Source organism: Acinonyx jubatus, chromosome B2 (genome assembly GCF_027475565.1).
Source record: "Acinonyx jubatus isolate Ajub_Pintada_27869175 chromosome B2, VMU_Ajub_asm_v1.0, whole genome shotgun sequence".
In the NCBI taxonomy this organism is placed as follows: domain Eukaryota; kingdom Metazoa; phylum Chordata; class Mammalia; order Carnivora; family Felidae; genus Acinonyx; species Acinonyx jubatus.
The window spans coordinates 77,050,273-77,074,371 of NC_069385.1; the positions used below are offsets into that span (position 1 = coordinate 77,050,273).

At 33.1% G+C, this 24,099-nt stretch overlaps 1 protein-coding gene across 4 annotated transcripts in view; it reads left to right on the forward strand.

Annotated features, from left to right (window-relative positions):
• The window catches only part of IBTK (inhibitor of Bruton tyrosine kinase), a 91,327-nt gene extending 69,720 nt beyond the window's left edge, over positions 1 to 21,607 (forward strand). For all 4 annotated transcript variants that reach the window (XM_027057352.2, XM_027057354.2, XM_027057353.2 and 1 more), the window contains exons 26-28: positions 8,357 to 8,506; positions 18,944 to 19,076; positions 20,117 to 21,607. In XM_027057352.2, the coding sequence (XP_026913153.1) occupies positions 8,357 to 8,506; positions 18,944 to 19,076; positions 20,117 to 20,248 (415 nt within the window). In that variant the 3' untranslated portion in view covers positions 20,249 to 21,607. The remainder of the gene's footprint in view (positions 1 to 8,356; positions 8,507 to 18,943; positions 19,077 to 20,116) is intronic.
• Positions 21,608 to 24,099: the final 2,492 nt, after the last annotated feature.

Below are 24,099 nucleotides of genomic sequence, written 5' to 3' on the forward strand. Positions count from 1 at the left end.
GTTGGTATTCATGAATTTTGATCCATATTTAGTATAAATGGAAATAATCATTATTTGATTGTTGAATACTTTTTACACATAGGGTGCAAATCTATGGTAGTATATGTTTGAAGAAACTAAAAATGAAATAGATTTGTTTTCCTGAGAGTATCCCATGTAAGTGTTCATCTAATGAAACTTGGTCAGATTTAAATTTTACTGTGCTATGAATAAATTAGAAAAGCTTAAATTAGCATTTTAATCTGATTTACAGATTGTATTTATAAAGTATATTCAGTATTGTAGTGATTTAAGTTTTTAAAGATATTTCTTAAAAGTGTATCTTCCTCATCCTGAAGAATCCTCTAACAAGATTTTTTTTCCTTACAAGATTTTTTATGCTATGTTTTTATCTTGAGGTTAAGGTGCAACTTCTTAGCACATCACAAATTAGCCCTGTGAATCTGCTTCTGATTATGGGAAGGATTTTCACTAGTTTGTTGGCAGTTTCGTTCACCTAGTTTATATAACTCATAGTACATAGTTGTGCTCCTGCTGTCTACAGTTAGGTGTGGCAATATGTATTAAAGACAACTGTTTTCTTGCATTAGAATAAGTTCTGATTGGCTGAATTTAAATCTAGTGTGCAAACACCAAGTGTATTTGAGAGTTGGCCAGTTTTCATTATCAACTGTTTTACTTGGAGAAATAATACATTTCTCACCATCTTGAGTGGAAGAATGCGCAAGCTTTGTGGCCTGGCTTGATGTGTAAATATAAATTCTTCCAAATTCCATATACAGGTAACCCATAAATTATAAACTAATTTCAGTGTTTAGAGCTGAAAATTTTATTTCTTAAGGCAAAAATTTCAGGGCTGCTGTAGCTGAGAAACAAAATCTTGATTAAGTTTTAGTGTGGCTGTAAGTGTCTACAAATGCTTCTTCATAAAGTTACTGTGGCTGCTAAGATGGCAAGTAGCCAGAGCCTGGGTTAGGAAAGCAAAATCATGGGAAATCAGACACTGTTCCAAATTATGGCATCATCAGTGGAAAGAATAGTAGAACTCATTTAAAGAAATCTGGGTAAGTCATTTTTATAGGTAACCAGTAAGCATGATTAATGAACATGTCAGTTTAAGATATTTTGTAAGCACTGTTACTTACATTTGTTCCAAAGGAGATATTATCAGTAGCTTTTAAAAAAAAAAAATCAGAGTTTTTAAGAAGTATATATATCATTTATATCTAGGAGTCCCTAAATTACTGCTAGGATAAATCTGACAACTTGTGCTTTTCAGATCATTATGAAATTTCTGTATTTAGAAACATGAATTACTTACAGGGGACATTCAATAGATTCTCCAGCAAGAACTTTTGCCAGCAGTGTTTGCAAATTGCTAATGTTACACTGTACTTTACACCATAGTTACCTTGTCAATGGAAACTGTTAGGTATGTGTGCTTTGGGGAGGAGGAAAGAGTTGTTAAAGAAATGGGGAGTAATTTCTTTTGTATATATGTTTAACTTTTTATTATGTTTTGTGTATGTACGTGTTTGGGGAAAATTTTTCGTCAAGTTATAGGTAAGTTCCTTTTGAAGAAATATTTTTAGTATGAATACCTTAGTAGATCATGTTTCTAGTACAAATCTCTAAGGAAAATTTCTCTGATGTGATTTAAGGTTTTACTTAGAGTAAAGAACTTTTAAATATGGGCACAGCAGTATAGTGATTAAGCTTAGGTTCTGGAGTGAGTCTTGCTTGAGTTTAAATCATGTATCTGTTACTTGGGAATAATGTAAACTTAGATCAGTTTTTTAATCTCTCTTGGTCTTACTTTCCTTGTCTATAAATAGAGTTAAAAATAGTACCTATTTCACAGGAGTATTATGAAGCTGAAACTGAGTAAAAGCATGAAACATTTAGTATATTCAACAACGTCTAATCAAATATGTAAATTTTAGCCATTAATATTTTAATAAGTTATAACTTAATTTGTAATATGGTTATAATATGTATTAAATTTTGGTGAACTTTTTTCTTAGAAAAATCTTATGTGAGACATTTTGTATTGATCTAATCTTTATTGAGCAAATAGAAATTTGGTGAAAATTTTTAGTTTTGTTATGAATTGATGCTTATCTCATACGATAGCAAAACAAAGTGTGGATCATCAGTATCTGTGTTATCTTTGGCACTTTATAGGAAGTATTGTCTTGATTTCTTACAGAAGGCAACAGTAGACTAGATGGCAAGGATGGGTTCCATCATTAAGAACTGGTTCTGCCTTATCTCTCGTGATCCCTGCACTTTGGTTATACTCTTCTTTTAAACATAGGAGATGATAAAAATGCTTATCTTTCAGGATTGTTATTGTAAGAATTAAATGACAGGATGCACGTTAAAATGTTTTACAAATATAATTTGGTAATTAGGTCAGATTCAGGTACAAATGAGTTATTCAGACAAGATACAGGATTTTAGAAGTCCTCACTTTTTTATGGACTACCTCAAATAGTTTATGAACTTAATCTAGGTATGGATTTTAAGGTTTCTTCCAAGTATGAGTTTAACTTTTTGGAGAATTATCCAGTTAGCATTTGTATTCACTTATTGACATGGCCACTTTGTTTTCTGAGTAAAGAAAATAGAAAAAAAAATAACTTAGGCCTGGAAGTTGTTTACATTATTATTGCTGAGAATTTTGACTATCTAATGTTAAGGATTCTGAAAATGATGCCAAGAATATGGTGTAGATCTAGTGTACAAAATAATAAGTAAGGGTTATCTTGTTAATTTTTCTCAGTCAGACTTTAGAAAAATACTAAGCCTATTATAACTGATTATATTTCTTCATGTCAGAACTTCCTTGTTCTCATTGTCTTCTTTTTCTCTTAAATCACAGTTTTGTTAAATGCTATGAAAATTATGGATAGTAAGACTTACATAGCATTTCTCTGTAACAGGTACTATTTTAAGTATTTTTCCATAAATTAACATTTGATTCTCAAACATTATCCTCATATTATTGATGAGGAAACTGAAGCACAAAGGTTAACTTATGAAGGTCAGAGCCAAAATTTGAACCCAGGAAGTCTAGCAACAGAGGCTGTGTGCCTAATCCTGACTGTTATCCTGCAAATTGCTTTTGTACTGATAGTAAAATAAAGCATTGATTATTAAGAGATTCTAATATCATAAAAATCTGAGTATGAGATCTTTGAAAGCTCAGTTGGTCTGTATAGATGATTAAATTTTTGCCTGTTTTTGGTGAATATTATTCTAAAATACATTCTACTTTTAATTATCAAAGTATTATACCTATAGTGAGTGTGATTAATTTTGTGTATTTAGGGTCAACTTAATTTTTATTTCTATTTTATCCATGTAAAATTAGGTTTACATTTTAAGTAACTTTTTATTAAAACATTATATACACTTAAAAGTGCAGTTATCACAAGTGTATAGGTTGAATTTTCACAAACTGAACACATCTTGCACACTCAGAATTCAAATCAAGAAGTAACATTACCAGTATCTAGTCCCCTCCTCCCACCCTGCCATGCCCCCTCCCCAGCCACCAACCCCACTATCTTTTTTTATCATCCACTCTCCTCTGACTTTTCTTTCCATAGATTTTCTTTTAATATATATAAATAGAATTGTGTTCCTTTGTTCAATGTTATATTTATTAAACTCATTCATATTTTGATGAGTACTAATATCCATTGTGTAAATATTCATTCAATTTTTGTTAGCATTTGAGTATCATCCTTTTTTTACTATTAGGATTGGTTCTGCTATAGATATTCTAGTTCATGTCTTTGGTATACATACAGTTGCATTTCTATTGGGTATATAACTAGGAATAACTGGGTCATAGGATATGCATGTATTCATTTTTAGTGAATATCACAAAACATTCTCATCAGTGGTCTATGAGTTGTTCTTTCTCCACCTCTTTACCAAAACTTGGAATTTTTTAACTTTATTTTAGTCTTTTGGGAAGGAGTGCAGATTTCCTTTTCTATTCTGTTCTTTTTTTAATAACGTTATCAAGGTATAATTTAAATACAGTAAACAAACTAACTTTGTATATAGAAGTTTTGGCAAATGTATTTACATCTGTATATTCACCACCCCAATGAAAATTTTAAAAATATGTCCATCATCCAAATACCTTTTCTTAGTCACTCTCTACCCTCCTCCCATGCCACCACTGATGAAATTTCTGTCACTATAACTTAGTTTTCGCCTGCTCTCGAACTTTATATAAATGGTAGAAGTCCAGTATATTCTGTTTCCTTCATTCAACTTAAAGTTTTGGAGATTCATCCATGTTGTTGCATGTATCTGTAATTTCTTCCTTTCTTGTTGAGAAATACTGGGTTTCCAGTTTGTTTTTATGAAAAAAAAAAGTTATATCCAAGTCTTAATAGACCTGTATTTTTATTTACTTAGGGTTGAAATTGCTGGGTCATATATTAACTGAATGTTAGACTTTATCAGAAAATCACCAGGTGTTCCAGAATGGTCATATTTTACATTTCTGCCAGTAGTATGTGAGAATTCCTGTTGTTCCATATCCTATCCAACACTTGGTACACTTAATCTTTTTAATTTTGGCTATTCTGGTAGGTGTGGTTTATTTTACATTTCTCAGGGGCTTATTGGCCACTTCATATCTTTGGGATGCATTTTCAGATTTTTGCCTTATAAATTGGGCAGTTTATTTTCTTAATATAGTACTGTTAGAGTTTTATATTCTGGAAGTAAGACCTTTGTTAGATATAGATGTTTTGTGAATATTTTCTTCCACTCTGTAGTTTAGCTTTTCATTTTCTTAACATTATCTTTTGAGGAGCAGAAGTTCTGCATTTTGATAAAATGTATTGCATCAGTTTTTTGTTGTTATTTGATGTTAGGGCTTTTTGTGTCTTTGACTAAGGTTACAAAAATTTTGTTTTTGTTTTGATCTAGATGTTTTATAAGTTTAGCTTTTACGATTGGGTTTATGATTCAAATTTATTTTTATATATAGGGTAAGATAGAGCCCAAGGTTTTTGCCCCCCCCCCCCCTTTTTTTTTTTTTTCCTTACCAGGTATCTAGTTGTTCCAGCACAATTTGTTGAAAAGATTGTCCTCTCCTCATTTTATTACTTGGCACTTTTGCTGGAAATCAGTTGACCATATATGTGTCAGTCTAATTCTGGACTCCTGTTGAGTTCCATTTGATCTACATGTATATATCCTTAAGCCCGTATCATACTGACTTGATAATGATAGCTTTTGTAAATATTGAAATCAGATAGTATAATTTCTTTGGCTTTGTTCTTTTTATACAGAATTATTTTTTCTAATTTAAATTTTTCCATGTTTGTATAAATCTTAGATTAGTTTATCAAAAATGCCTACTAGAATTTCTTAGGTATTGTTTTGGGTTTGTAGATGAATTGGATTGACAATTTATGATATTGAGTCTCCCAATCATGAACCATGTAATATCTTTTAGATCTTCCTTAGTTTCTCTTAGCAATTTTTTATAGTCTTCAGTGTATAGATCATGCCTATCTGTGTTTTGTTAATTTTATCCCTAAATATATGTCATATTTCAGATCATAGGACTTTTCTATAGGATTTTTCTCTTTTATCCTGTGAGTGTTAGATCACCCTTGCATTCCAGGAGAAAGAAACCTCACTTGGTCATTGTTTATTATCTTTATTTAATAAATTGCTGGGCATTACCATTATCACTGAAAGTTTTCTTCAAAAAGTTCTTTTTCATCCTGGTCCCTTCTCCATATCAATGTCAACCACTGTGGTGATTTTTCTTTTTTGACCACAGATTAGTTTTGCCCATTCTAGAAGTTTATGTGAGAACAAAACATAATATACCTTTTTCTGTTTTCATTCAGCATATTTTTTCTTTCATTCAGCATGTTTTTCAGATTTATCTGGGTTGTGTGAACCAATAGTTTATTCCCTTTTATTACTCGGTAGTATTCCAAGGTATGAGTATACCACAGTTTGTATTTATTCCTGTTGATGGACACCTGGACTATTTCCAGTTTTTGGCTATTGTGCATAAAGCTGCTGTTTGAACATTCTTGTGTAGGCCTTTTAATAGACATATATTTTAATTTCTTTTGTATAAATACCAGGGAGAATTGCTGGATTATACAGAAGATACATGTTTACTTATTACAAAATTGCCAGTCCTTTCCCCACAGCACTGTGGTACCATTTTATCCTCCCAGCAACAATGTATGAGAGTATTGGTTATTTCATATTCTTGCCAGCACTGGTATTGTCAACTAATTTGACCCATTCTGGTAGGTGTGTAGCAGCCTGTCATTGAGGTTTTGTGTTTCCCTGGTGAATACTGAGTACTTTTTATGTGTTTATTCATCATTAGCATCCTTTGTGAAGTGTACATTCAAATCCTTTTTGCTTTTTGAAATTCCCTTGACTTTTATTATTTGTGTTTTTAAGTTTTGAGTTCCAGGAGTTCTTTTTATGGTCTGGATACAAGTCATTTGTCACATATATGTTTTGCAAATGTTTTCTGTTTTCTTAATATCTTCTGATGAGAAGTTTTAATTTTCATTAAGTGTAATTCATCATTTCTGTATTTGATGTTTATTCCTATATAAGTCCTAAGAAACCTTTGCCTACCACCAAGTTATAGTCGTCTGTTTTCTTCTAGGATACTTAGCTTTTACATTAGATATATGATCCATCTTGAATTAATTTGGGGATATGGTGTGAGATAAAGGTAAAGGTTTCTTTTATAAACCATTTGTTTATTATAGATAATTACTTTCACCACTGAATTGCTTTGGTAATTTAATTATTGAAAGTAGAAGGACTGTATATATGAGGTTCTATATGTAAGCTCTCTGTTCTTTTCCATTGATCTGTTAATCCTTATGTCAGTACCACTCTGTCTTGATTCCTGTGACTTGTTTTATCTTCTTCCAGCTTTGTATTTCTTTAAGAATACTTTGACAAATCTAATTTTTTTTTTGTATTCTCATATAAATTTTAAAATCAATTTGTCAATTTCTACGATAAAAAAACTGCGGGATTATTCAATTTTTTAAATAGAGCTAGGTCTATATATTTTTTTATTTCTATTTTTGTTATCTTTGATAAATTGTATTTTCAAGATATTTGTCCATTTTATGTAAGTTGTCAAATTTATTTGCACAAAGTTATTATAATCTTTATTATCTTTTTAATTCCAGTAGTATCTTGTATTATCTATTGCTTTGTAACAAATTATCCCTAAGTAATGACTTAAAACAACCAGTGTTTATTGTCTCATAGTTCCTTTGGGTCCTATTGTCTCATATCCTCTGGATATGGCTTCACAGAGTTATTGCTTATGGGTGCCCCTGGCTCAAGTCTCACATTGCTGCCATCAGAGTTCAATGAGGACTGTAATCATTTCAGAGCCTGACTTGGGAAAGGATCCTTGTCCAGGTTCACTCATATAGAGAACTGGATGGATAGTTTTCTTCCTTACTTTCCTCATATTAAAGATGTTGTTCTACTGTCTTTTGGCTATCCTTGTTTCTAATAATCTAAGTGTTTTCATACTGTGTTGTATTTCTGTGGATGCTTTCAAGATTTTCTTTTGATCTTTGGTTTTCAGCAGTTTGCTCATGTGCCTAAGTATGGTTTTCTTTAGATTGATCTTTGGGGTTTGCTAAAATTCTTCAATCTTTAAATTTGTATCTTCTACCAGATTTGGGGAATGCTTGGGCATTGTTTCTTTGAATATTTTTGTCAGCCATATTTCTCACCTCTCCTTCTGGGACTCCTAGTTATATTTATGGTAGACCTTTTGATATTATCTAAGTCACCATGGTGGAAATTTTTTCAGTCTTCCCTCTGTTTAGATTCAAAATTTTGTATTGCTTTATCTTCAGTTTTACTGACTCTTTTCTAATCGGCTGTTACCTTCATCGGTGAATTTTGTTTTTTAAATATTGAATTAAAAGTTCTTGAATTTCTGTTTTATTCTTTTTCATAGTTTTTCTCTGGGCTTATTCTTTATTTTTCTCTGGGCTTATTCTTTAATTTATTCTGCACATTTTGTTGCCTTAGGCATAGTTATAATACTTGTATTTAATATCATTGTTAATTTCAACATCTGGGTTATCTTCAGTGTTGGTCTCCATTGTTTTTTTTTTTTTAATCACATCATTTTGATTAGTTCACAACTGACAGCAAGAACCCAGCATCGCCTTAAAAACTAATTACATAATATTGTAAAATTTTTGGTGTACATTTTCCCCATTCTCCCATTGTGATTTCTAGCACTGACCTTTTAAAAAATGGATGTCTTAACATGATCTTTTGTCTTTTGCAGGGCATCTTCTCTACATTCAGTTTCATCTAAGTCATTCCGGGATTTCTTAGTAGAAGAAAAAAAATCTATTACTGGTCACAGTTCAGGAGATCATGTCAAAAAAGTTTGTTTTAAAGGAATAGAAAATTCCCAGTCTCCAAAAGTTGAAAGGTAATAAGTTAAACTTATACATTTTCTACCTTAAAAAATTCTATGGTAGTTTCACATTCTGAAATCTTTAAAAATTTATCAGGCGGATTTTTACACATTCTTTTACACTGAAAATTAACATGTCTTTTTTTTGAGGCTTTATTTTGGTAGAATTGTCTTATAGTAAGCTTGTATATATTTAAAGTATTTAATTTGATGTTTTGGCATATGTACCTGTGAAACCATCACCAGCTACACTCAAAACAGTGAATATAACCATCATTCTTAGAAGTTTCCTCATGCCCCTTTGTAATTTCTTCCTCCCTACCCCATTTTGCTCTCTAGGCAGCTACTAACCTGCTTGTGTCAGTATAGACCACCTTGTATATTCTAGTTTTATACCTGTAGGACCATTCAGTATGTAGTTTTTGATTCATCCATGTTGCTGTATCAATAGTTCATTCCATTTTATTGCTGAGTAGTAGTTCATTATGTAGATATAAAACAGATGATGGACCTTTGGGTGTTTCCAGTTTTTTTTCTAGCTATTTTTGATACAAGTTTTTAAAGTCCATTGTATTTTATTTTATTTATTTATTTTTGTATATACATCTTATTTAATTTTTTAATATGGAATTTATTGTCAAATTGGTTTCCATACAACACCCAGTGCTCATCCCAACAGGTGCCCTCCTCAATTCCCATCACCCACTTTCTCCTCCCTCCCACCCCCATCAACCCTCAGTTTATTCTCAGTTTTTAAGAGTCTCTTATGGTTTGCCTCCTTCCCTCTAACTTTTTTTTTCCCCTTCCCCTCCTCCGTAGTCTTCTGTTAAGTTTCTCAGGATCCACATAAGAGTGAAAACATATGGTATCTGTCTTTCTCTGTATGACTTATTTCACTTAGCATCACACTCTCCAGTTCCATCCATATTGCTACAAAAGGCAACATTTCATTCTTTCTCATTGCCAAGTAGTATTCCATTGTATATATAAACCACAACTTCTTTATCCATTCATCAGTTGATGGACATTTAGGTTCTTTCCATAATTTGGCTATTGTTGAAAGGTCCAATGTATTTTAAAAGAGGTTTCGTATTTTAAATGCTTACATGGAACATGAAAATCTAAGCATAATTTAAAAGCAATTTTCTAATAAAAATAGCTTCTTTGCCATGGTATGTAAATTCTCTTAATCGCTGTACAAAAAGGAACATTCTTAGAGCATTAGATAGTCCTGTGTTGGAAGAAAGAACTGTGTTTCAAGTTGGTTGACTAAATGGAATTTTTTTTTCTTATTTTTGCTAATATGATATCTCCCAAAGATATTAATCCCTAAAGTATTTTAGACAAAACAAAAACATAATTAAAAATGTCAGCTGTGACCAGATTAATATTGTTTTAGGTAATGATAAACCTTTTTTCACTATTTGTTAAGCCTTTTTCCCCCTAAACCCTTTTTTTTAAATGAAATCTTATGTCCAATTCCAATGTTATCAAATATGTTTTGCCGATTGAATCAAGAAGAGGGATGTGGGAACCATTACTAGTTTAACCTTATCATATCTACCTTACAAGCAGCTCCTGAAGAACTGTCAAAGTCTTCTAACAACATTGGAAACTACTGGTTTAGATGAACTCTTTAAACTATTTTTGTAGTTTATGTCGTGACTGACTGCCTTATTATAGATAATGTATATTTGGGACCAAAGATCTTGAGCCATTTACTTACAATATGGAAAATCAGGGATCAGAAAGAATCTGAAAAAATCATTTGCTCTCTCTTCCTATCTTTTTGAAAACTTTTATTAGTAGAACATGATTTTAAAATAAAAATCTTAAATGTAACTCTAACATATGAAACAGATAAACGTTTTATATGCTTACTTAGGAAAAAGAATATTAAGGCTGGTTTGTTAGGGTCATAAATACAGAATTGGGTGTGATGTAAGACATATGTAGTCTTAAAATTGGCAAATATTTAATGACTTATCTGCTCTCTATCAGACATGATGCTAGGTACTAGAGTTACAGTGATGAAATTACCATAGCCCCTGCCTATTTAGAACACAGTCCAAAAGAGAAGAAAAACCTTACACAATTCAGTGTACAAAGCATATTTTAATTCTCTAATATTAAGAAAATCTTGACTGAAATAAGTAGTTATAAATGATATAAAAATCAACTCACAGATTCTTTAAGAGCACAGTTCACTTAAAGATGACAGAAGAAATTTTATTCTTGAAATGATGTAAGAATGAATGAACCTGGCAATAGAAGTTAACATGCCAATGATCTTCAGTGTATTAAAAGTATTTGTATATTTTTAGTTTTAAAAATGTATTTCAGAAAAAAAATACCAACAAATGTTTGGTGAACATTTTATTGTACACTGAAAATGACAGACTATTCAGTATTTATAAGGTGTTTTCTTAACAATGTTGAGGGAAGGACATTTTATTCCATTCATAAGTAACAGTCTCTTAAGTTCTCACAGTAAAAGTGTTTATTTTCAACTTCATTTGAATGCCATTGTACACATACACATGCATTTGTTTATATATTTCATAAATGTGTATGTTTACAAATTCTAAACAGATGTTTTAAATCATTATCTCTCATGTTTTTCAATCCCAGGTTTTTAAAAATTTTAAGTTGGCTTTTGTTATACTCAGTAATGATCCTGTATCATAATACTTTTAAAAACTGAATATAGTCTTTTTCAATAATAAAAAGAAATAAGAATACCATTGGTTTTTATAAATTGTGTGATGAGTGATGTAGACCCACTTTTAAATAGAAAGACATGTAACTTCCTTATTTTCTTAATATGAAACACAAATCTGCATCTGCATGTATTCTTTTTTTTTTTTTTCCTCCTTTCTTGTTTTGCACTGGAAGAGTTATTTTTCCTATCTAAGGTTAGTATTTGTACCTGTGCTGGCATCTTAACTCCTTTCCACTTCAAAAGCCTTAAGCTGCTAATTATCCCTTTCTTTTCTTGTGGATATTCAGCCTTTTTCCTTTTAGGTAGATACCTCCCATCTGGTTTTGAATATGCTCAAATCTCTCTCTTGTGGTCTGGGTGAGGTAATCAATCCCTCAGTCATCTCCCACACTTTCTTCTAACAGTTGTCCTATCATTACCAATCCCTTACTCCCTTCACAGCCAGATTTCTTAAAAGGGCTGTCAGCTCCCAATCACTTCTTAATCCAGTCTGGCTTCCAGTCCCATTACTAAACTGAAACAGTTGAGGTGAAGTTCAGCAGTGACCTCCATATTGCCAAAACCATGAACTTTTTTTTTTATGACTCATTCTACTTGAAGTTCAATTACAGGTCATCTTCTCATTTCACTTTATATTCTTTCTACACTATTTCATGAGCTTCTATCTTCAGTTATTAGCTATAAAGATTCAAAAATTTTATCACCTGCCCACAACTATCATCTGAGCTTCAGACTTACTTAACTGTCTTCTTGATATCTTCATCCCACTTAGATGTTCTGAAATACTGTAAACTTTATGTCCAAAACCAAATGTTTTTTCTCATACCCCTTTCATAAAATCAAACAAAAATATAGAAAAAACATGGGGCGCCTGGGTGGCTCAGCCGGTTAAGCGTCCGACTTTGGCTCGGGTCATGATCTCACAAACTGTGAGTTCAAGCCCCGCCTCAGGCTCTGTGCTGACAGCCTGGAGCCCGCTTCGGATTCTGTCTGCTTCTCTCTCTGCCCCTCCCCTGCTCATGCTCTGTCTCTCTGTGTCTCAAAAATAAATAAAACGTTAAAAAAATTTTCTTTAAATATATACAAAAAACATCCTCTTCCCTGATTTTTCTTCCAAAAATTTTCCAGATTTTTTCTTCTTGATTTACCCAAAGATAACAGGAATATTATTTCAAAAAGATATATGCACCCCTATATTTATTGTAGCATTTTTTACAATAGCCAGGTATAGAAGCAGCATAAATGTCCATAGATTAATAGATAAAGATGTGTGTGTGTGTGTGTGTGTGTGTGTGTGTGTGTGTGTGATGGAATATTACTTAGCCATAAAGAAAAATGAGATCTTGCCATTTGTGACAACATGGATGGACCTAGAGAGTACTATGCTAAGTGAAAGAAATCAGAGAAAGACAAATACCATATCATTTCATTTATAAGCAGAATCTAAAAAAGCAAAAGAAACAAGCAAAAACAGAGACATAAATACAAAGAATGGATTGGTGGTTGCCAGAGGGGAGAGGGTTGGGAGGATGGGCAAAATAAGTGAAGGAGACTAAAAGGTATAAACTTGGGGTTATAAAATAAGTAAGTCATGGGGATGAAAAGTACAGCATAGGGAATATAGCCAATAATATGTAATAATGTTGTATGGTGACAGATGGTGACTACACTTACTGTGGTTAAGCATAGCATAATGTATAGAACTGTTGAATTACAGTTGTACACCTAAACCTAAGATGACATTGTCAATTCTATTTCAAATAAAAAATGCATATATAAAGTCCAGTTCTTAATGAGAAGAATGGAATATTTTATGGTTAGTTGGAAACAAAAAGGTATATCATAATACTTAGCTTAAAATTAAGACAGAAGTTCTCTTTTAAAAAGCCCATTCTTCCTGAGTTTTCTTCCTTGGTAAATGGCATTTGCAAGTCTTTAACATTCTATTTTCCTGACCAATATCTAGTCTACCATGAGGACATGTCATTTTTAGATCTTGAAAATTTATCAGATCATATAGTAAACTTTGTCTTCACTGTTTTCTCCCTCGTTCATATTACTGTGATCTTTCACTTGGGCCACCTGAGTAGCCTAACTGGTACTTGCCATGGCTTTTCTTACATTCCTCCAGTATATTGAGCCAGTATATTCTTTACTGAAATGCAGGGTGAAAGCTAGAATCTGTATATGGCCTTTAAGGCCTACATAGTCTGGCTCCTGCCAGCCTCTTATCTTTCTCTTTTAACATCTCTGTATTCTAGTTCTCTTCTCAAATGCCATTTATTTCTGGCCACCTGCCTACCCTTTGGCTAGTTGACTCTGATTCTTCTTTCAGTCTCTATTCAGTCATATTCTACGGAGAAATCAGACTTCCCTTCCTGCGTCAGTTTTCTATGTGTTCCCATAGCATTTCTTAATCATCACACTTTCCACAGTTGTTATTAGTGTGATTCATTGTTTAGTGTTTTCACCTACAAGTACTTTAATGTTTTTATATCCAACTATATATTCAATGAAAGCATAGGAGAGGAGAGTCATCTCAATGAGAGAAGTTTGATTGCTGCTCCTTACTGAATTACCAACGCTTATTTTCTAGCATGTAGTAGGTGCTCAGTGAGAATAAGATGAATAAATGAGGTAAAATTGTAGCTGTTTCAAGTAACATTTGTTTCTAATAAGTGAGTTATGTGCCTTAGGTGTATAAATTGTAAGATATGAACATTAAGTTCATTTTTGTAATAATTTTACATTTTGAATATTAATGCTGTAGATTGAAATTTTATTTTCTTTGGATAAGTCTTTATTTGTCATAGAACTCAAAATATGGAGGATCTGTGGTTTCATAGTTGATCACTAGAGTGTGCTATAACATCAAGGCTCTTAATTGTGAAAAGTGGCATCTGCTGTTACACTGGTTTGGAAATTGTAAAGGAGTGTATAATAGTGTCATGCCATCCATAGCTTGACTGTTTGGTAAGTGGAAGTTAATGTTTTAAATAGCTGTAAGTTATCACTGAGCACTGTGTTTTATCTGATCACTAACAAGTAAAATAGCTTGACTTTCATTTTTTAATTTCATCGCAGAAAATGTGTAACCATAAGTGAGCTTTTTAAAAAGGAAATAATAAAACAGGTGAAGTAAAATATTAATTCACCAAATTATATATGAACAACATTCTGCTAGCCTCTATTATGTGTATATATAAAAGTGTTATATACAGGCCTAGTCCCTTAAATGTATTTGAAATCTACTTGGTAAGTCTATATAGGCACTACATGGAACTTAAATTAAAGGTCAGGAATGAAATTGGAGTACAGTATAATAATATGAAGTCACAAGGCAATATATGATTTAAGTGATAGATGAGTGGCTCAGAGAAGGGAAAAAAATGGCCATGGGCTGGAGATGTGTTTAGTTCATAAACACTTTTCTTATTCAGTGCCAAATATTTGACCATTATATGTATGGCCATATGAATAGTATTAGAAAAATATTGATCTATTTGCATTGCCACAAGCTTTTGAACATAGGATGGGGTTTTTAAAAGAAGAGAGGAGAGGGGGTACTGTAAATAGAGGAAACAGTGTTATGGCAAGAAGCAGAAATGCTATGATTCTTTAGGGAATTTTCATGGCAGGGATGATGGAACTCATCTTAGGAAATTCCTCAAATCCTACATCTTGTTTTAATTGTAGAAACTGTGATTTTTTTTTCCCCCGAGGCTAGAGAAATCTAGGAATGGCAATGTTATTTGGGGATTTTAAAATGTAGAAAAGGGGTTTGTGTAATTTATGTTTATTGTTACTTGTGTGTTCTTTCACATTCCTTTCACTTAAACACCCCCTTACGTAATTCTGGGCAGAAACTGATCTCGTGTTTCTTATTGGTTAGGAAAACTAGTTGTGAGATAAAAACTGTTACATCAGCTCTAAACTTACGTAAAAATCTTTATAATTAAGCTAATACAGAATTTTTTTAACTGTATGAGTAAGAAGTAATTTATTCTCAAAGTCTAAATTTGGCAAGTTTAACGTTCTTTGAACAAAAATCTCTGAAAGATTTTATTTTAGCCAGCCTTTCAATGTTGCTTTTATTTTCAAAAGGCTAAATTTTATAGATTGTCTATTGAGATGTCTGTTTTGCAAATACCTAAAGCTTAATAATGTTGTGTTTATTATCTGGAAACTTAGCATGTTTTGATATTTGTTTAATCAGAGCTCTGTTTAACAGTTTTGCTTCATTCTAAGATGAAATTTTCATGGACTTGCAGTTGTTTGGGTAAATTTATAACTAATGAGATTATCCATTGAAAAACCATTAATGGAAAGATTTCTGGGATTACCATCTTATAAAACAGATTTGAGTTTCAGTCTAACATAGTAGCCCTCTGTGAACCTCTCCTGAACCAGTTTTATCACATGAAATGAGAACAATAATGCCTGTCATACAGGTTTATTATAGGGCTTATATCTGATGATGTATATGAAAGTACTTTATGTATTATAAAATCTGTTATACAGGTGAGTTGTTATACTTAAGCTCTGATTTGCCTAACTTTGATTTAAAAAGGCCTGTATAAGATAGTGTAGTCCTGATACTCAATTTGTTTTAGCCAGTATCATAGCATTTTCACAGACAGTTTGTAGCTGTTGCTTCTTACTTAATTGAATAATAATTGATTACACAATATTTTTCCATTTCTTTGCAAGTGTCTAACACTTTTAGCTGATCCCCAGATACCAGAGGGAGTTTTGAGCACCACTTAAGTCATTATCTGTGTTTATTCCATTATATGCTTCAGTGCCCCTAGAAGGCCTCTAATCTCCAGTCTTGGACTGACTTTATTGACTTTAGGACTGTTTTTTTTTCCTAAGAACCTTTCCAGGAACTTAACCATGGGAACTTGCATTTAGTCTTTAAGGTACCTCTTTATTCCATCAGAATGTAGAATTTTTTCTATTTATTTTGTAGTTTTTATCTCATACTTAAAATCCTTTGGCTTTCTGATTCAGTTCATTATTCCTAATTATATTTTTACAAATGACTGTGTTCCACATGTCCTGCTGGACACTGAGAGACAAACATGAATGAGGCACAGTGTGTACCTTGAGAGACTAGTCGAGCAGTTAAGGCAGGCGTATAAATAATAATAACATAGTGTGTAAAGTTCTGTAATAGTAGTTGAAGTGCTTTAGGAGTAGAGAGGAGGTGATATTTGAGCCAGTCCTTAAAGAATAAGAAGATATTTGTAGTGGAATGTATTCTAAACTAAGGGGAATAATAGAAAAAAGGCATTTGTGATAATGGAAAACATACTGTACTCTGAGTAAAAAAGACCAGCTTTCAGCTGTCCCTGCTACTTACCCAACCTGTGAATAAGGCAGTTATGTAATATTCTTTGAGTCTAAGTTTCCTAATCAGTGTAATGGAATAATACATGCTGCTTTCTTTACAGAGTATTACGAAGATTAAATGAGATAATGTGTATGAAAATACTCTCAGTAAATTTATTTGCCCACACTTCAGGTCTGAACATTTTAGCTTTCAGCGCATTTTGTACTCTGGCCCTACTGGTTCATTTTATTAACTTTATATCCCTTTTAATCGCATCCAAACTCTTAAGCCTATCATTCTGTTTATTGAAAAGAACAACTTACCTTTACTTAAGCCACCAGAATCTTTTACTATTCCATGTATCTGTACTACCAAAAACCCTGTGTCAGTGCCACCTTCCTCAGCTTTAATGCAGTTTCCTCAGTGAAGACAGCAGTATATACCCTCATCCATAGTATACCAGTTTCTCCTGTGAATCCATACTACTTAGTACATATTAGTACAGGTATCAATTGTTTTATCTCATGTTCTTTCATCATTGTTTAGATAGATTTTTAAATCTCTCCTCCAGAATCTTTTGAGGGGAGGGACTGAGTTGTAATCAGTCAGATTTTCAGCACCATAGTGCTACACATACCCAGTAACTGCATAAACAAATCAGGATGTCAATATTTTAGGCCCTGTTTGTTCATTCTCTGACTTTCTTTTAAATCTGTCTAGGCCTACATTTGCTCATTCCTGAAAGAGAGCATTGGATAAATCCAGATAATCTCTAGGGTACCTTTCTAGCTGTAAAATTCCACAATTAGGCCAGTCTTTGTAGTATCTTTGTTAAGTTTTTCCCTTACAGGAATACTTCCTACCCCCCTTATCCTGTACCCCGTTACTGTCTTTTCCATGAAGCCCTCTCAAGTAACCAAATCTTTAAAAAAAAAAAATGTTTTTAATGTTTATTTATTTTTTTTAATTTTTTTTAAACGTTTATTTATTATTGAGAGAGCGTGAACAGGGGAGGGTCAGAGAGAGGGAGACAGAATCCGAAGCAGCTCCAGGCTCTGAGCTGTCAGCACAGAGCCCGACGCAGGGCTCAAACTCACGGACGGCGAGATCATGACCTGAGCCAAAGTCGGACGCTCAACCGACTGAGCCACCCAGGCGCCCCTTAATGTTTATTTTTGAGAGAGAGCACGATGTGGGGAAAGGGGAAGAGAGAGGTGGAGACACAGAATCTAAAGCAGGCTCCAGGCTCTGAGCTGTCAGCACAGAGCCCAACGTGGGGCTCAAACTTACCAACTGTGAGATTATGATCTGAGCTGAAGTCGGACACTTAACCGACTGAGCCACACAGGTGCCCCTAACCAAATCTTTTTTGATTTTTATAGTCCTTGTTAGATACTAAATTATTTTCTGCTATACTATGTCATTTTATGTTTTTTTCCTCATTTAGTTTGTGAGTTCTTATAGGATAGAAATATAAGATATGATCTCTATATTTTAATTCCTGGCTTATCAAAGTATTTACTATAATAGTTGCTCACAGAATTTGGCTGCTAATTATCTTGTTTATATGTATTTTGAAACAGTGCTAATTTTTCACTTTTATTCATAAACTATTGTGGAACTTTATTTACAAAGTTTTCTGTATTTCCTAATGTATGTTTGATAATAGTAAATGCTTATATGAATATTATTATAAAAATAGACCATTTCTTGCAAGATCATCCTCTGTGGTATTTTATACACATGATTTTATGAGTATAGTGTTTTTGTGTTTTGTTTTTTACTTATAATTTTAAAGGGAAATCTGACCTGACTCAGGGATTCGTAATTCTTCCTCTTTATTTCTATTAATAGTTTTGCTAATATTACTAGAGGTCTTAATCTCCAGTTTTGGCATTTGTTTTGCAGATGTTCCACTCATGGTACTCCAGGACTAGAAGGCAACCATATTTCAGATTTACCACTTCTGGATAGTCCCAAGGCTAACTGATTAGTTTTGGAGCCTTCAAAGCTACGCTGTTGCTTAGCACTGAAAGATAATATTAAGACATTGGGAATAGTATGATATTGAATAGAATGTATTATCTAACTACTGTCTGCTCCACAGTTTTAGTTACCTTTCTGTTTAGTTATATTGTTTCTGCTCCATCTCACCTATTGGTGTTTTCTAAAGTTATCTCTACAGCGCTGATCTCTGCAGCACTGATCCAAATAAAGTATTAGCTCTCCTTTCTTCTATTTCTCACCTTACCATTCTATAAAGAGAATGCAAAAGCTTCCAAGTCCCCTTAAATTGTAGGTCATTGGGAAAAAATGTGGAAGAGTATTTGAGAGGAGATTTTATATGCCAAAATTTGGGAAGATGAATGAAAACTCATTGTTACTATTCTTTCAGTCCCTGGCTGTCTTCTTCATTGACTGCTCCTTCCATGGTAGCCCCCGTCACTTTTGCATCTATTGTAGAAGAAGAACTACAGCAGGAAGCAGCTCTTATCAGAAGTCGAGAAAAACCCTTGGCTTTGATTCAGGTAAGTAAGTTGCCTATAATGGACTTAATTTAGGGAAGAACTACATTACATATCATCCACATGTCTTAAAATTATGTTTGTTTTCATTGCAAAGGGGCATATATTTATTACATTAAAATGTAAACATAAAATTAAACTGAGGCACTCAATAAGTATCAGTTGAAGTATTCAGGATAATTAATTTAGAACCAATTATCATAAGCTCATTTTTTTTAGCACTGGTGATACTTTAGACCATTTTAGTTGTTTTTTTTTTTTTTTAATTTTTTTTTTTTTCCAACATTTTTTATTTATTTTTGGGACAGAGAGAGACAGAGCATGAACGGGGGAGGGGCAAAGAGAGAGGGAGACACAGAATTGGAAACAGGCTCCAGGCTCCGAGCCATCAGCCCAGAGCCTGACGAGGGGCTCAAACTCACGGACCGTGAGATCGTGACCTGGTTGAAGTCGGACGCTTAACCGACTGCGCCACCCAGGCTCCCCAGACCATTTTAGTTTTTAAAAGTGATCAATAACGAACTTAGCAATATCTAGTTCTACACCCAGCTTCTGTGTCAGTAAGTGTTCTTAGGTTGTAAGCCACAGATATCAACTTTGGCAAACTGAAGGGAAAGGGAAACTATTAGAGGTTATTAGAATTCCTCAGACTTAGTTGAAAGACTTGAAAACCAGGCTTAGAAACAGGTAAGTCCCACAGTTGCCCCAGAGAGCTTAGAAGCAAGAATTAGAAGACTTGTACAGGATCTCACTGAAGTTACTGGAATGAATGGATTCCAACAACTATTTTCAGGTGTTGTTTTTTTTGTTTTGTTTTTTTCCTTTCTGCTCAAGATTAAAATTCAAGGCTGGGTAGGTATCTGATTATTCTAATTTATGCCTTAATCCTTCTTGCCAAGGGGATAGCAGGATACCTAGTTTTGCTGCATTGTATTCACAAAAAGTGGTACTTCCACAAAAGGAAATTGGGAAGCTAATATAATCCTTCTAAAATAGTAAAGCAAGTCTTATTGGTTTTTTTTTTTTTCCCACCCTTCTTTCAGATCGAGGAGCATGCGATACAAGATTTGTTGGTTTTCTATGAGGCATTTGGAAACCCTGATGAGTTTGTCATTATTGAAAGGACACCACAGGGACCATTAGCAGTACCTATGTGGAATAAGCATGGATGCTAATTTGCTGTGGAGTTGAAATGCATTTTTTCAGAAATCATGACTGTTATAAAGAAAAGCTGTGGAAAAGAGTTCTTACAATTTGGTAACATCATTCTAGATAGAATAAGAAAGGATATAATTACTGAAGTTTAGGTATTTAATGTTTGTATGATTAAAAACAAATGCCACAGAATTGTGATTTTAGTAACTTTATGTAAAAATGTGTGAGAGGAAAAACTTACTGGTTAAGATTAAGTAGAATTATTTCTTCTGAACAATCTTAAAAAATACGAGTGATTGAAGTGTAAAATTTAAGAGTGAGGCATTAAAAATAAGTTTCCATGAGAATTTGAGATAAATAAGTAGATTTTGCCAAATGTCTGTTGTCACTTCTTTTTTTATGTGATATTGATGAGCTTAAAGTAGGAGCATCAGCCATTATTTCTGATCCATTAACGGCCAAAATTTGTATTCGCTACAGTAGTTGTTTCCATTCTTGGGTCTTTTTTGATCAGGCTATCATGTTCTAGGTCTATTTAAAGCTTAGACTGGTCGAATGCCATAGTTTTTCAATTTGTACAGCACATTCTGCATTAAACTACAGAGTCCAGTGAGAAAAGAATATGATTACTATTCTGAAATGTAGTCCAAGATAATGGTTTCTTTATAAAATTTGGAGCCATTGTGGGTTGTTTTTTGGTGGGGAGGGGAAACCTTATAAAAGCCTGATTGTGAGAGAATCAGTTTCTCAAAATGTTAAAATTTTCCAAAATAAATGCTTAATTATACATATAAGAATTGAATAGTTTTGAAGACCCTTTACAATATTATATAATCAGAAGTTCTCTGAGCCTGAGTTATATGAATAGACATAAACATTGTTTTCTTTACAGTATGCTATTTGTTTTTGAGTGGTTAAAATTTTTAAAAACAAATGTTAAATGTGTGCTCTAGTAAACTAGACAGATTGGGAAGGTTAATCTTGTAGTTTCTGAAACATAATCGTAGGGGGACATAGAGGCAAGTCACTGCTGTAATTCAGTTGATGGAAATATGGCTCAAATTAACTTAATACTTGAGATTTAGCTCTACCGAAAACAGTAAATTTGTAAGCAAATGTGCAATAAAAAATAATCGATCTATTTTACTGCTAATGTGTCTTTGATATACTATATTGACATCTACCATAGGAGGAATTATTAATTATTCCACCTGATATACAATAGATGTAATAAGTTGATGTTGTATATTCACTCCTTGATTGCTTAAAATAAGGCGGTTTTCCTAAGATGCATCTATGAACAGTTTTATGTTTGACTACATTGAAAAAAATGGGTTTTATATTGAAGCTGCAGTAAAGAGGCCTTCTGAAGTAATGGATTTATTTCATTCGAAGCTCTTTACTGGCATCTTTAACATTTAAAGATGCTATAAAGGGATGGTTTTCATGGTGTACTCCACGTTGCCTATAGGAAGCACCATAAAGGATCTTTGTTGGATGGGATGTGAAGGAAGGACAAAGGCTGACTGAGTCTGTGGAGCTTCAGACCTTTACGAACCTCCATCAGAGCACTGGACTGTATGGCCCATTTGGTATTTTAAGGTATTATATGAAATTTCATTGGGAAAAAGAGTTCTTTTGCTAATAAAATGAAAGAGAAGCACTACTATGCACTATAACTCTATAAACAATTCCGTGAAAATAGTAACCTAATACTTTACCACCAAAAAGCCCAGGAAAGTGAAAGGCTTTTTTTTTCCCCTAAAATAATATTCTGCCTATAATAATTCATCTTTAATCCCTTGACTTTAAGACCTAATAGTGAAGAAAATCTAGAAATTGACAATTTAAAGGATCAGGGGATGGAGAGGTTTTTAAGGTGGACCAAAACAATCCTAGAACTCTTTAGCCTGGAAAGGTGATGGTTACGTGGAGGTGGGGGTATAAAATAAGAATATCCTGAAAACTTGCAGAGTTGACAACTCTACCAGTCAAGTAAAGTCAAATATTTTGACAAAATACTAGGATTTGGGACCTCTCAAAGTTCAGAAGAGATGGCTTTTAAAACAAATTTAAGACTTTCCTACTATATAGAAATGACAGAGACAGTTGAGAAATATTGCTAGTTAATATCTAAGTTGGTTCTGTAACTCTTTTGGAGGTTGGGGTATATGTGTTTGCTCATAAGGGTGTTAATAGCTGTTTCATAAAATTTTAGATCTGAAGAAGCCTAATAGACTAACCCTGCAGATTCTATTTGATAAACTGAAGAAAATGAATTCCAGAGAAAGTGACTAATGAAAATGAGGTCTTCCTTCAGTCCGATTCCCCTACAGCTGTGCCTCTTAGAAATTGCTAATTGTCTGTAACAATTTAACCAAGACTGAGAAAATATAAAAAAGCACTTAGTAAAGATAAATGTAATCCAGAAAGAAGCTTTCCAGAATTGTCAATTTAAGAGAGGTTTTCAGAACAAACTACAACAACCTTCTACCAAGGAATTGGGACAAGTGATCCAAGATTTATGGTAATGCTTATGTGTATCTTTTTTGCCTGAAGTGATGATGCTCAGTTATGTAAGATACCAGAACAAGCTGGTTTTTCCTATCCACATGACCATCAAACTAGATCTTTAAGACCTTATGTATTGTATTTTCTTACATGTCATCTCTCTACTTGGCTGGCATTTCATTTGTGTCAAAACTGAATTCTTGACACCCCCAAACTTCCTGATCTTTTCTATTTCCTTATCTCTCAATCTGTCATTCTTCTAAGTCATTTGGGCTGAACTCTTGGATTCTACTTTTTCTATTTCCCCATCTGACCCCTACATTTATCAGTTGTCCAATTCCTATTGATTCTGCCTCTGCAATATCTTTTATTTAATCTTTTCCATTTCATTCTTACTACTACTGCGTTTTTTGTCCTTTTTTCTTTACAAAAATTCTCAAACCTTTTGGTCTCAGGACCAAAGGTTTATACTGATAAAAATTATTGAGAATTCCAAAGAGCTTTTGTTTATGTGTTACATCTATTTGTATTTAATGCATTCAAAGTCAAAACTGTAAAAATTCAATTCCTTTAAAAACCAGAAACCATCATATGTAAACATAAATAACATTTTTAATGAGAATATTTTTATAAAACAAAATTAGTAAGGAGATTGGAATCATTTTCTGTTTTTACATATAAAAATATATGACTCAGTATTTCAGGTTTAGGTCTTTGTTGCCTGGTTTGATCTGCTTCTGCATTCAATCTGTTGCAATGTCACTTGTCATATAGCATCTGGAAACTTGAGAGATCGAGACAGAAAAAGGCAAATGACATGTTATGAAAATCATTTTGATCTAACTCCTCCTGAAAGGTTAAGAATGTGGTTAAGAACCACTGCTTTAGTCTTTAGGTGCTACCCCTTTCTCCATCTGCCTTGTCCAACCCAATACACTTACTAATTCCCAAACTAACAGCCCCAGAGCATAGGTCTTGTTTCTGCTTTGAAAACTTAAGTCACTCCCTTTACACTTCAAGTAAATGCATATTTCCTCGGTTTGGCCTTCCAGTGATGTTTTTTTTCCCCAATCTCTACATGTGGTTGTAGAGCCAAACTTGACCTGATATTTCTCCCAAATAGATTTTGCTTTGTTCGTGCAGATCTCTGCCTAAATTTTTCTTTCTCTTCACCTGTTGAAATTCTTTTTATCCATGATTAACACAACCCAGATTCTGCTTCTTTATAAACTTTTTCCTGTTTTTTTTTCCTCCCCATACTCCACCAAAAGAAAAACAAAAGATAGTATATACATGGATTAACTGTGTTCCCATTTCCTTTTAACACTTTATACTTTTTAAGGTATTTGCCATATTTTGC